Raw genomic sequence first — 13,117 nt, 5'->3', positions numbered from 1 at the left:
CACTTCTTTCCTGTTTGGAAAGCCAGTGACTCACATGAGGAGTCTAAGTGCTGCATGGTGTTGGTAAAATCTCTGTGTTGCTGTGATTTGAGTATCTCATGCAAATCCCACAATACAGCCATCACAAATATGTAAATCCTGAGCTGTGGTGAATGCAAATCCCATGAGAGTACTACCAGTGGATATGCAAAACCTGCTACAGCCGTGAGATTACAGAAACCCCCGTGGCAATGCTGCCTATGGAGATATTTATTTCTACAAGTCTTGATAGTCACTTCTTTTGCATCAGCTCTGGGAGCTACAAATTGAGAACCTGCCTCCAAATGTAAACATGGGCTTAACAGCCAAGGTCAGGATCACAGGTCATGGGTAGCCAACACTTTGCATTCTGCAGGAAAATCTGCTCTCTCTAGAAATAAGCTGTGATTCACAATGGAAGCCAAGAGTATTTTAGCAGAGAAAAAAACCCCAAACAAACCACAAAACCAAACCAAACAAAAATCCGACTGAAAACCTCAGGAAATTTTTGTATTTTAATTCAATTTCCTTTGCAAAATCAGCTGAGATATGGTTCTGAACTTCCTATATGCAGGTGTCACTCTGTGAAGCAATATAAGTGATGAAACAGTCCTAAAGCAAAGGTGTTGCAAGGCTGGCATCCTAAACATCCCCCCAGAAAAGTCTGTGCTTGAGTGAAAACTCACTGAAAGAAGTGTTTCCCCAGCTCATTTGTTCAGTGGACCAACACTTGAAAAACAGAAAATAAAACTGGAATTCTTTTACCAGCTCTATTTTTACCACTGTATGTCTGCTTATGAAGAAAACCCAAAAGCTGAGCTCTTGCACACTAACCACATCAATCAGTTATGATTATTTTTATCTATGTTGAGAAAGGAGGTGACTGTATGAAATTCACTTCTCACACTGCTTTATTGAATTCACACCAGGCATGTTCCAGTGATCTGCAACAGTATGTGGAATGGAAATGTGGAGAGAAGCTCAGAGCAGTAGAGAGAGATTTAACATATCCTTTTATGCATTATAATGCTGAGAACTTCAATTATCTTCATTTAGGGTTTATGCATAAGACATGTCAACATTTTACTTCCCTAATTCCTGACACTGAAACCCTGAAACCAATTTTCAGGCTGTATGCACTATTTATGCAAATAGTCAGGCATTCAAATAGAAGTCATTATTCTACAAACACAGATACAGAATGAAGTGATCTAGTAGCAAATGAGTAATTTTGACATCAATCACAATCATGTCTGGATCATCTGCAAACTCAGAAGTTCACTTCTATATTTTTCTGAATAGAGCAATGAAAATAAAGCATTATTGCTCACCTTATGCTCTCACATTCTAAGCTCAGCATATTGTAAGGTGACATGGAACCCCCTTCCAATATTCATTAAATATTATACTAAAGCAAGCAGCCTAGAAATAAGCAACAGAATAAAATACAAAACAGTTCCTACTTTAAAGGGAAAAATAGAATCTGAAAGGAAAGCCTAAGTAGAAATCACAGGAGGAGTTTCTACAATGTGCCAGGACAATGTTGTTGGTGGTTTGGTCAAGAGAAATCATCCTGAAAGCGAAAAAAAAGGTTATATGTTTATTATGTTTGGAAGAATAGAGAAGAAATGATCTGAGGAGTCTCTTAGACCTTTGATAGTAACACTTGTCCCAAAGAACTGCTGTCACTAAGCTAGACCGGTTTGGAAGCAGTTTGCATTGCACATATGTAATTAAGATAGAGTCTAAGGAGGAATTATATACTTGTAAAGGGCAGAATATTGCCTTAAACAGGAATAACTAGTGTTTCATTTTGTGTGACATGTTCTGGCATTTGTCCTGCTTCTCAAGTTTTGATGAGACAAATACCACCCCTGGCACTGGGGTGTGTTTTGTTCAACACCCCACCAGCCAGGCTGCAGTGACACCATTCCTTTTGTAAAGGAGAGGCCAGGACAGCAGCTCTGGCCTCGTGACCAGCCCCACTGCCACCGTTCTCACCTCTCTGCCGTTGTACCTCGCATCAGAGATTTGAGCTCCTCCGCCACCACCCTCATTCCTCTCACGTAGGGGCCTGGTTTGGCAGAAACACTGTACAGAGGGTTGTGTCGCATCAGATATTCTGCGAGATAATTAATGGGGTCGAATGTGCTTGGGTCTTTGTCTGATACAAGCACATGCTTTCTTTCCACTTCCATTAACAGATTTTCTACTCCTGGGATTAAGGTAGGTAGGAGTTTGTCAAGCAAATAGATGCGAGTATCGAGTGTCTCTCTCTCTTCGCTGTACCACTCTCTGGCCAGTGAGTCACAGGGTTCTCTCTTCTCTATCTTTTTTTCTTCTGCCTTTTGTGCTCCAATCACACTTGCCTTTGTCTCCTGCAGACTCAGACACCTTTGTTGTACCTTTTCATAAAAACACTCTTTCCACGAAGCGTAATTACTAAGACATGGCAGTTCAGCATTCCCCTGATTGCTTCCCATTTCTGTGGCAGCTCCATCCTCCTGTCCAAGTTTGGGATATTGCAGACCTGCAGACTCTGCTGATTCTTCTGGATGAGCAGCCATACCTCAATCACTGTGACACAGAAAAAAAGCAGCTTGTTATATAATGCCAAAAGATGCAGCAGGGCCCTAACAGGTGACACAGCAATAAAGTCTATTGTTAGGAATTAACTAATATTTTTTCTATGTTCCTTTTTTATTCTGTTACTGCTGCTTTGTACTCTTAAATAAATACAGCCCCTTTGCTCCAAAGAGCAGTAAATGATTTATAAAGATTAATTATGTATCACAACAGCCCTTGGAGACAGAGCAACTTACTGTGTTCCTTTCTTCCAAGAGAAGAAACTGAGACACAAAGGGGGAATGATTAATTGCAGGTCACTTGGAGACTCAGAAACCAAGTGGTGAATAGTGCTCAGAACTTGTTCCCCAGTTCCAACCAGTGGAATCCTCTTACCCCCAGTACCATTATTTCTGTTTAGGTCCATTCCCTGCCTCCAGGAAATCCAGTGGATATGAGACAAAGGAAGCAAGTAATGGAAAATGTCAGATACCCAGCAGCAAGATTCCTCTATATGCTGCCTCTGCTTCAGCTTTTCTGTAGCTGTGAAGAACAGTGAGGAAGCTTGTCCCACAAACTACTTAACTTCAACTTTGGCAACTATTTTTTCCTCTGGATGTTTTGTTAAGGTAACAAGGACACAGGTGTGTGGATCAGCAGAGCTCCTACGGAAAGGGAAACTCTATACCATGAACTCTGTAATCAAGTTGTTCACAAGCACTTAATGTTGTAGATTATTGTGTAAAAGAGGTATCTCCCTTTACAATTTCATGAACCTTGCTGTTTTTCTTCTCAAAATGTTCTTTCTGTGAAATATTAGGAAGAAATTGAGCTGCTCACAAGGCACAATTTGAAAAATGTTTCTGTGTGTCTCCAGGCATAACCATCTGCATCTGCAGTGGGATTTACACACCCAGGATGGAGCAGAGGGCTGGCTACTACTTGATTCAAAGCATGAAAATTCAGCAGCAAGCTGCCAAACCCCAGCTCAGTGTTAGACAACAGCAAGGAAGGGTGCTATTAATAAATAGCCTAACACCTTTCCAAATTAAAGATGAAACTCCACTCAGAACTTGCTGCTGCACTAACCTTTTCAAGTTTTTATTTAAAAGAGCTTTTCACTGAGGCCTCTCAGTATCCACAGCAATACTGCTGCTTTTGATATGTATTGCTCTTGCTGTATAAGCATTTGTAGCTGTTCTGAAGGGAGTTCAACCTTCCAGGAAATGCATAAATGTGATCTACAGCCCTCCTGGCACACAAATGTAATTACTAATATGTTGACCTTCTGGTTCATTACCACTGTTGGAGTGCAAGTACTGCTGGATGGGTGGGATGCTTCACAGCATTGCATTTCTAGGTCTGTTTTCTTCATGGGCTTGTTGGCATCTTCTGGTAATTTGATTTCAAAGATGATTACTTGCCAGGGAATGGGATGAATTTATGGCTCAAACTGCCTGCCTGACCCACACAAAGGGTTTTAAGTTGGTAGCTGGTTTTGCCACTGAAGGACATGAGCTGTAAAGGAGTCTGAATTTGTAGTGGTAAAAAGGGAAACCTGTCTACCCTGTTGAATTGTTCCTTGCTTAGGTGAGTTCCTTTCAATGAGCTGTAAAACCAGACTCCTTGGTTCAAAGAAAGGTGTTAACCAAATGTTCTGGTCACATTCCAAATCAGCTGGTTTTGTTGTGCCAAAATAAACTGTTCTTGCAGTTTCAAATACTTTATGTTATTTTTTAAACATCCTTTACGAAACCCTCTGCAGTTTCTGTGCAATGTTAAAGTGACAACTGGCCTGTGCTTCAGGAGGTGGCTGATTCTGAGAGATGATGAATACATTTTCTATTCTGCTCTCAACCTTTTGTTAGGATGGTTTTGAGGATTAGTAAATGTTTATAAAGTATCTCTATGTCCAAAACAAAACATAAAACAACTAGTGCAACTGTTCTATCTCAATTCCAGGGCATTCACATAACTCCAGGAATGGAAGCAGAGCCCAGAGAACTGTTCCCACTGCTTTAATGCAGTACAGATGGAGGAGACTAAGAGGGTATGGAAGAACACACAAACAATACATAACTGTTCAAATAAACAACAAAGGAGTGCCAGAATCAGGCCCTGAAGCTTGGAATTTGTTGAGGATAACATGGACACACCTCCAGTTGGGATAACACACCATTGGCTCATAAACTTCAGTGCTGATTTATGTTAGTTCAGAATTTGGCCCATAAGGGAAAAATCCTTAACTGAAAGGGTGGTCAGGACTGGAAGGGGCTGCCCAGGGAAGTGGTGGAGGCCCCATCCCTGGAGGGGTTCAAGAAACGACTGGACGTGGCACTCAGTGCCAGGTCTTTGGTCAAAAGTTGGACTTGATGATCTCGGAGATCTTTTCCATTCTTAATGATTCTATGAGTTTATGATTCTATAAAAATACAGAGAGCTCTCATGGCCTATGGCATTCCCAAATGGAGCCCAAATAACAGTAAGCATGGAGCACAGAGGCAAATTTTAGAAACACCTAGGAAGTTTGAAAGGTCCTATAAAGTTTCCTGTGAGCCTTTGCTCAAGATGAGGGCAAGATAAGCTTTCCATTATTTAGTAGGATGCCACTTTCCTGACTCCTTTTCTGTGAGAAAAGTATCCTTGCTGGAATCCCTGCAGGTACAAACAAATTATCTCTGTGTTTTCTGTACAAAACCCAAATCTGCTCATAAATAAGATTCTTATGGTTTCATTGTTACTCTGTTAGGGAATTTCGATGGGTGGGATAGGGCCAGGAAACACTACAGTTTGTTTAGGTAAGTATTTTGGAGATGTCTGAGTCACAAAATCTTTCCAAAAACAGAGTCCAATCTTTTTGAGACTCTATCACTCTAATGTGTTCCACAGAGCATGTTTATCTCATCAACCACAAAGAGCCCAATACCCTTTTCATACATGACCTTTTCAACACAATTAAAATTTTAAAACATTTTTCTTTTTGCTTTCTGAAGCTTTGAAGAACTGTTTTTCTTACCTTTGGAGCAGGTATCAAAACAGATTTTACTCCTCCTGCATTCAAAGTGGCTTTGCAAATCAAGAGGAATTTAATACATGCCCATCTGTTCTCCACCATTAAAAATCTTGAAGTGAATTAGGGATTTCTCAGACCTGCTGTGGAGCAGGGCTGTGAGTTTTACTCCTCTGTGTGTTTGCAGTTGCTAAGCAATAATCCCAAAGGTTGCTATGTCTTTCCACGAGCAGAATTGCTGTAGGTTGTCTTTTGGCTTTGGCACAGCCCAACAGACTCTTCTGTACTGAACTTAGATCATTGCACCATATGACTGAAAATAAAATCCAGAAAGGACTAGGAATAGCAACAGACAACATTAAGGGCACAAGCAGAGAATCTGCAGGTGCCCAGTGACAGGTTTACCTTCAGATTCGAGGATCATGAAATCCAGAACTGTCACAAGTCCATTACCAGCTGAAGGGAGGACTGTGTTAACCAGATGTGAGAATCTGAGACATAAAATTAATTCCAAACTCAAATTTAAACATTTTCAGGCTCTCTTTCTTGTGAAGAACTGCATTGCTTTGAAGCAGCCTTGCAGGAAAAGGCACACACAGCACTAAATAGGGGGGAGTGCACAGTGCCATTTTGTTAGACTGCTTTTAAACCTGAACCTAAAGGAATTTGATGAGTCTCCTTTCATAATTTCTCCCACATTCTTTGAGGAATAATATGCAACATAGGGAAAGGAGAAGGGAAAAGACAAACACATCTTCAACAGCCATCCTGCACTCATTTACTCTAATGCAAATCAGGTGCCTCTTCAGCGATTTCCTTGGGTTAAGCAGGACTTCCAGCTGAGAAATTTATGGCAATTTCTGCCAGGAAACAAGGTTTATCTAATGCTGGTTTTAATTTGTATTTTGTGCTGGAAGTGGCATAATCTCTGGATTTCCTACCTGCAGGAAAACTGAACAGTGAATTTATCTACAGTATTTGTCATTGGAGCAGCTGCACAATACCCTGCCCTCTGGCACAGTATTAGTCTCCATTTCGTGGGACAACTTGTAAGAAACCTGGAAATAGAGGAGGTCAACTTTCATGTGAAAAATAGCTGTAATAAATTACCATTTCTTTGCTATTTATTTGGAAAAAATGTATCAGAAGGAAATGCAGTGCATTTCCAAGACGTGTTGAAGTCCACCATCAATTATGTTAACAAAATGAAGCAGAAAATTAGTGCACAGGACTAATTTAAAGTGAGGCTTTAAACTGGATTGTGCACTTTTGTCCTCAAAGCGGGTTGCACATGATTAATTCCTGTTATCTCTTCTCCCAGGTGTGCTTGGTTTTCCCCCTTTGCAATCCAGAATTCTGTTGCTTATTATGATTAACTTACAAAACTTTTTTCAGTATGAAACATAAATTAAGAAGACACTCTCCCTTTTGCTAAGTGATTTTTTTTTCCAACCCCCAAACAAGAGTATACAAATAGAACTTGGAAGGAGGGATCAAAATGGCTCTATTTTTGTTTTTCTGGAAGTGGAATCCCGTGGGTTAAGCAAACCTTTAATTGTACCCTATTTAACTTGGCTGTTATCCCTTAATGTTTTTGCTAAGCAAAGTGTATCTTTTTATTATACCATCAAATACTTGCACTGTTGACAAAATAATGGGCTGACTATGTCATCACAGATGTTTTGCTGGAATTGCCTCTTCTGTCTTTTTTTTGTTTTTCTGTGTAAGATACATTTTGGGAGCACTCTGATGTCTTTTGCAGCCAAGATTATGCAATAAAAGCCCTAACATGTAGTAATAACAAGTTGTGTTAGCCAGAGAAATGTTTGCAGTGTATTAAATAGTCAGTTTTGGAAATGTTTACAAAACCAGATCATGCACAGCTCCACATCCTTTAAATGCTGCACTGGGCTGAAGCTGCAGGTGCTGACCACACAGGAAAGAATAAGGCCACAGGCTTCCAGTCTCCTTTTTGTACCAACCCTGATGCTGTGACCACAACCTGCCCTCTAATTGCTCTTTTCAATCCCAATACATCTGCCTTTTAGCTTCCCCCTCCACATTTAAATTCTGCTGCTAAAAGACACTGCACGTGCAAATTATACCTTTCTAAGGGCTGGAGAACCATCCCAATCTGTGATTATTGTAGTTAACAACTGATATGTTGGACTGTAGATAGCAACTCTATTATTTACTTGTGGTAAATGTTTTTTATAAGGGTTTGCTGTTCAAATACCTGGAAGAGCTGCAGGGTATATAAAAATTACACAAAAGTAATTTTGGAAGTTGGTGTAAATAATCATTTCTCGATAGTAATCCCTGCATGACTTGATCAAAATCCAAAATGAAACTCCAGTCCCAGGTGAGGGAACTGCTACAACACTCTGGGAACTTCAGTCATCCATCCTCTGTACCAGTGCAGAGGCATCTGAAGATGAGCTACGTGCCTTGAAGGAGCCTTATATTTGCAGGAATGAAACTAAAAAACCTCAAATTATACTTTAGAGAAAGGTGAACAGTCATATGCCAGAAGAGGAAAAAACTTTCCCATCCTCAAATGGAACTCCTGCCTCTGCAGAGAATCATGGGAAAAACTTTACAGCATCATGGCCTCATGCCTGGCTGCCACCTCACCATGCAGTTTAGTTACTTAATTTAAAAAGAGTCTGGAAGGCACTTTCTTGACCTCTTTGCCATAAATCAGTGTGCTGCAAGCACACCATCCACAAATACCGTGTTTCAAAAAAACATTTTGGCTGTAAAACGCAGGACAAGGGCTCTTCATTTCCCAGTGGGTTTTGCTTATTCTCCCCATGTGCTCAGATCCCTCTGGGGAGTCTTCTGGATGTGCAGCCCACCCTACAAACAGGCACAAACAGGGAGCCTGTCCTCAATCCCTGCCCTCCATCCCTGTCCTCCATCCTCGCCTGTCCACCAGGAGGCAAAATGCTTCATTAGCAATCCTCACTTCATTGCAGCAAAGCCCAGGAGCCTCCCTGATCATTATTTTAACTGGGGAATAACCTTAAGAGTGACCATGTGGCTTCTCTGGCACTTAAATTTACAGGGGCAAAGTGCAGTCAGCCTGAGGAGCAGATCAAAGCCATATCAGCCATGTGCTTAAAAGGAATCTATGGGTTAATACACAATCTTGACAAAGAATTTGCTGTGTTTAATATTTAGAACAGCTTCTGGTCATCATTTGTGGTGGTGTCATTCAGTACTCAAGACAATTCTTGATCCCAGTTACCTCCTTCCCATGAATTTGGTGGATTCTTGATCCAAATTACCTCCTTCCCATGAATTCGGTAGCACCAGGCTGAAAATGCAAGGCAAATGAAGTTTAACAGCACTGGACCCTTTGCCTCAGACCCCAAAGCGCTGAGCAGTTCTGCATCTGTGGATGCCTGAGCGCCTAAAATGTCTCGTGTACTCATCAGACTCGTTTTTTGCTGTTTGGGCTTGTGCATTGATGTATGAAGAGGCGTTCTATGCTGTTTTCATTATGGAAAGAGTTACTGTTGCTACCACAGCTGAGGAAAAGCTACATTATTTGAGCACTAATGCCAACTTTCACCAGTGGGTGCCAAGCCCGCTGTCACGGATCCCAGTGGGATGGGACTCCACAAACCATCACCAGCCAGGAGGCACACTGAGGGTGCCCAGCTGACACACATTCATAAAAGCCACCTCTGGGGCTGAGAGACAGGAGGGGCGACGCTGGGACCCCCTACTCCAGTGCCGTTCCCTCATGGACCAGGGGTGGATGCCGGGACTCTCCAGCTCCCTCAGGGACCAGGGGTGCGATGCTGGGACCCACCTCACGCCCCCAGGGACCAGGGATGGATGCCGGGACCTCCAGCTCGCTCAGAGACCAGGGGTGCGATGCCGGGACCCCCCACCCCCGCCGTGCCCTCAGGGACCGGGGGGCGATGCCGGGACCCCCCTCAGGAGCCGCCGGCGCCGCGGGGGTTAACGCGGCGCGGCCGCCAGGGGGCGGCGCCGCGCGCGCGCTGACAGCCGGCGCGTGCGCGCTGGCGCCTCATTGTGCCCGGCCGGCCCGGCCCCGCCGCGCCTCAGTCGGCGAGAGGCCGCGGGCGCGCGCGGAGCTGCTGCCGCTGCCGCCCCCTGCGGCCGCCGCCGCCACCTCCGCATCCCCCCCCCTTCCCCCGCCCGCCCGCCATGGAGTGACGGCCCCCGCCGGACGGCCGGACGGGGGGGCCCCGCCGCGCCTCGATGGCTCTGGTCACGGTGCAGCGCTCGCCTACCCCCAGCGCCACCTCCAGCCCCTGCGCCTCGGTGAGTCCCCGGCGGGCGCTGAGGGGGCAGCGCGGCGCTCGGCGGCCGTTGGGGTCCGGCGCGCGGCGCTGCGCATGCGCTCCCCACCCCCCCACACCTCCCCTCAGTGGCCCCCCGGTGCCGGCGGGGTCCGGGCCCCGGGCCGGGGGCGAGGGGGGCCCGCGGTCCGCCGGGAACGGGGGTCACACACCCTGCGCTGTGGCCTGGTGACAACCCGGGGGACGGGCGGGGGGTCCCGCTGCCCCTCAGCAGGCCCGCAGTTCCCTACCGGCCCTCGCGGCACCGCGGGGCCCCGGTCAGACCCAGCCCCGCTGTGAAGGATGGGGCAGCGTGGGGCTGTTTCTGTAAATCCGCCTGCTTTAGTCCGTGCTCATTGTGTGCGGTGGGAGAGGCGGGAAGCGTGTGTGGAAGAGACCTGACATGGTTGGGGCTCCGGCCGTGCTCAGCTGATCTCATCTGACAGCACCTCTGGGTATCCCCAGCGCCCTGCCTTGGCCAACACATAAGGGTGCTTTTGCTGCCCCTTCTTCCGAATGGCGAATATAATTTTCACGGGGCTGTGTCAAGCCCAGGACAGGCACAGAACGGCAGATTCCAAATCCCCGGGTGAGATGTGCAGCGGGACAGATGTTCCCATCGCTGCCCTGGGTCAGGCTTCTGGCTTTCCATGCTCTTTACACTTAGGACAGACTGTTGTTTTAGTACTTCTGTGTTGTAAAATCCTGCTTGTTAACCCCTTCAGCAGCTGCCACCCCTGTTTCCTATGTAACCAAGGATGAGAATGAAAATAGCTTGCTTTCACGTCTGTGTGCTCAGTTCTAAGTTAGCTTTTATCCTTAAAAAACCTCATGCATTATCACACTGGCGTTATGTCTGGTTTGCAAATGTTTGGAGGGAGAGAAGAATTGAAATCCCAGTTGCTTCCGTCGTGGAGGGGGGGGGGATGAAAAAGCCAAGTACTCTGAAAATATTTCTTGTTGTGTTAGGTAACCTCTTCAGAAACTAGATCAGCTACTTGACAGGTCCTGCCTGCCCTGACAGCATTTTAGCTGTCAGAACACTTATTTTTTTTCCCCCCTCTTTCATTCCCATGCCTCTCCTAAGGTATGTTTATTTAGCAACACAGATTAATTTCACTTATATTTCTCTGCTATAAATATTAATGTGCTGTCTTACTCAGAGATTGCCTCCCCCTTTGACTTCTTTATCCTTTCCACTATTCCTTTTCCCATACAGTTATTGTATTTAAGATGCCTTGTGAGAACAGATAGAGCTCTCTTGGCATCTTCCTTCTTTTTCCCACTTGGATGCATAACCCCTCCCTTTCTTAAATATTTTATATATATATGAACAATTAGTTGTGTTCTTTAAAGCTTTTCCATCTGGAACAGCCAGGCTGTTTCCCAACCAATTAAATTAAATTGAAGCTGTGCTGATTTTTGGCCACTACTTAGTTTTTAAATATAAAAACAACTCCCTGTGGAGCCTGATAAACCCAGGAGGTGCAGCTTTCAGTGTATGTGTCTATATTCTCTTTCTTCCATCCCATAGTTCAGAGTGTATTCTGTGCCAGCGGGGTTTGTACAGCCTTGGTGCCCTCTCCAAAAATAAGTGTGTGGCATGTTCCTGGCCTGGTTTTGGCTCTCATAATTGCTTCTACTTTCTCACACTTCTCTTGCAGTATAAAGTGCAAATGATTTTCATCACATTCTGCCCTTAACTGCTGTTGTTTGAGCACTTCTGCATTTCCTGTTGCAGCTTCCTAACCACACTTCAGGGGTTTGGCTGCCCTTTTAGCCTCTCCTTAGATAGCTGGGCTTGTTTCTCCATCCTTCCGCCAGGGTTTTGCTGAGCTCGTGTGTGTTCCTCCTCTGCCACAAACTTCTTGTTTCTTACTCAGAACTTTTGGTATCATTTCAGATGATGTTCCCTCCTCGCCTGCTGAGGGCTCGTGAACAAGGGCAGACACCTTTTTAGTCCTTAAGAGAGCTCTGGGCCTGCCACACTTGCTGTTGTGATGGATCCTTGTCAGCTTCAGCAGGAGGACTTGATTCTTTGAGTTTTAATTGAAATTGTTTCAACCATTCTGTTATAACCTGGTGGTAGCTTCCTTCTATCCCAAGTAACTATCTCCAAGTTACTACTTTAAAAGAAAGCTCGTCTTGCTGAGTAATTCTTATGAGTAGTATAAGGGGACACTCTGCTTTGGAGCAAAGATTTTCTGGTGCTGCTGGAGCTTTGCTGTTCCAGCTTGTGGGCAAGGGAGAAGTGTGTTGGTGTGCAAGCATATGGCTCTGTCTAATTCTGGTTCCAGGTCACTAAGAATTTTGAGGACAGAAATGGATTCTCTTTAAAATTGCTCAGTGTCTTTTTACTTGAGAGATAAACTTCTCAGGCAAGGAGAAAGGGTGAAATTGGTGTCCTCAGACTGAATTTTTTGCATTAAGTATGCCCTATAAACTGTTATAATTGGCTCTTGTGGATTCAGGGGAGTAGCTGATCTCAATCACTCTGACATTGGATGGCCTTTATTTATAGGTTTTTATCTTGTTCTCATTGCCATGGAGCATCTCATGAGCATTCATTTCAGGGTAGTTCATGCAAAGTGTCCATTATGCATTTACAGCCCTCTGGTTGCTTGATGACTTGTAAAATTCCTTTAATTGTCGGTCCAGACTTTTGCTGTTTGTTTTGGCCTTTGGTTATGCAGTCACTCTTGAGAAATCAGACTGCAATCTTCACTTCTTAAAGCAGAGCAGTTGTCTTCTGACATGCCCTGTTGGCAGAAAGTGGTCCAAGGCAGGGCTGTGCTTCATTAAAATGTAAAGGTACCACGAGCCAGAGAGGGGCTCCCTTGGTGCTCATGCTGATGTATTGTTGTTCAAGGCAGTTGTTGACTAATAAATCTGTATCAGAAAATAATCTATTGAAATTTGCTCTTTTATATTATTTGTATGCACAGTTCAAAAAAAAAAAATTCTGTAGTTTCTTTAAGGTGCAGTTTTCTTTTTGTCTCTTATATCTCTTTCCTGAGAAGTGAAGAAGCTGGGCAGGCAGTCTGGCCCAGGCTGCTCTCACAGTTCACTTGCCTTCCCTACCCTCAGGGACACAATATGCTTTCATTGGAAGGGACCGACTGACCCAAAAAGAGAGGCTATGCTGTGCATGTATTGTTCTAAAATGCACAGTTTTGGAAAAAAAAATATGCTAAAGCAAATGAAAACC

The 13,117-nt window shown here is 44.3% G+C and overlaps 2 protein-coding genes across 8 annotated transcripts in view; one reads left to right on the top strand and one right to left on the bottom strand.

Moving 5' to 3' along the window:
• EFCAB5 (EF-hand calcium binding domain 5) overlaps positions 1–10,425 on the bottom strand; it is a 37,865-nt gene extending 27,440 nt beyond the window's left edge. For 2 of the 7 annotated variants that reach the window (XR_007908091.1, XM_051809862.1), the window contains exons 1-2: positions 9,862–10,425; positions 2,020–2,595 (exon numbers count right to left, since the gene is read on the bottom strand). Coding sequence is in view for 6 of the 7 variants with exons in the window: in XM_051809862.1 (XP_051665822.1) it covers positions 2,020–2,585 (566 nt within the window). In the remaining variant the exon portion in view is untranslated. Of the gene's footprint in view, positions 1–2,019; positions 2,596–3,883; positions 4,447–5,599; positions 6,016–8,843; positions 8,913–9,413; positions 9,562–9,861 lie in introns of those variants that run through there. The other 5 variants (XM_051809864.1, XM_051809867.1, XM_051809863.1 and 2 more) reach the window with 5 other exon arrangements.
• SSH2 (slingshot protein phosphatase 2) overlaps positions 9,665–13,117 on the top strand; it is a 95,179-nt gene continuing 91,726 nt past the window's right edge. Inside the window, exon 1 of the mRNA XM_051809858.1 lies at positions 9,665–9,892. Coding sequence (XP_051665818.1) covers positions 9,830–9,892 — 63 coding nt within the window. The 5' untranslated portion in view covers positions 9,665–9,829. The remainder of the gene's footprint in view (positions 9,893–13,117) is intronic.

This window comes from Manacus candei, unplaced genomic scaffold, assembly GCF_025592945.1.
Source record: "Manacus candei isolate 608988 ecotype Guabito, Panama unplaced genomic scaffold, ASM2559294v1 h1tg000076l, whole genome shotgun sequence".
Lineage (NCBI taxonomy): Eukaryota > Metazoa > Chordata > Aves > Passeriformes > Pipridae > Manacus > Manacus candei.
The sequence above is the reverse complement of the archived record's forward strand: the minus strand, read 5'-3'. Positions and strand labels throughout refer to the sequence as shown.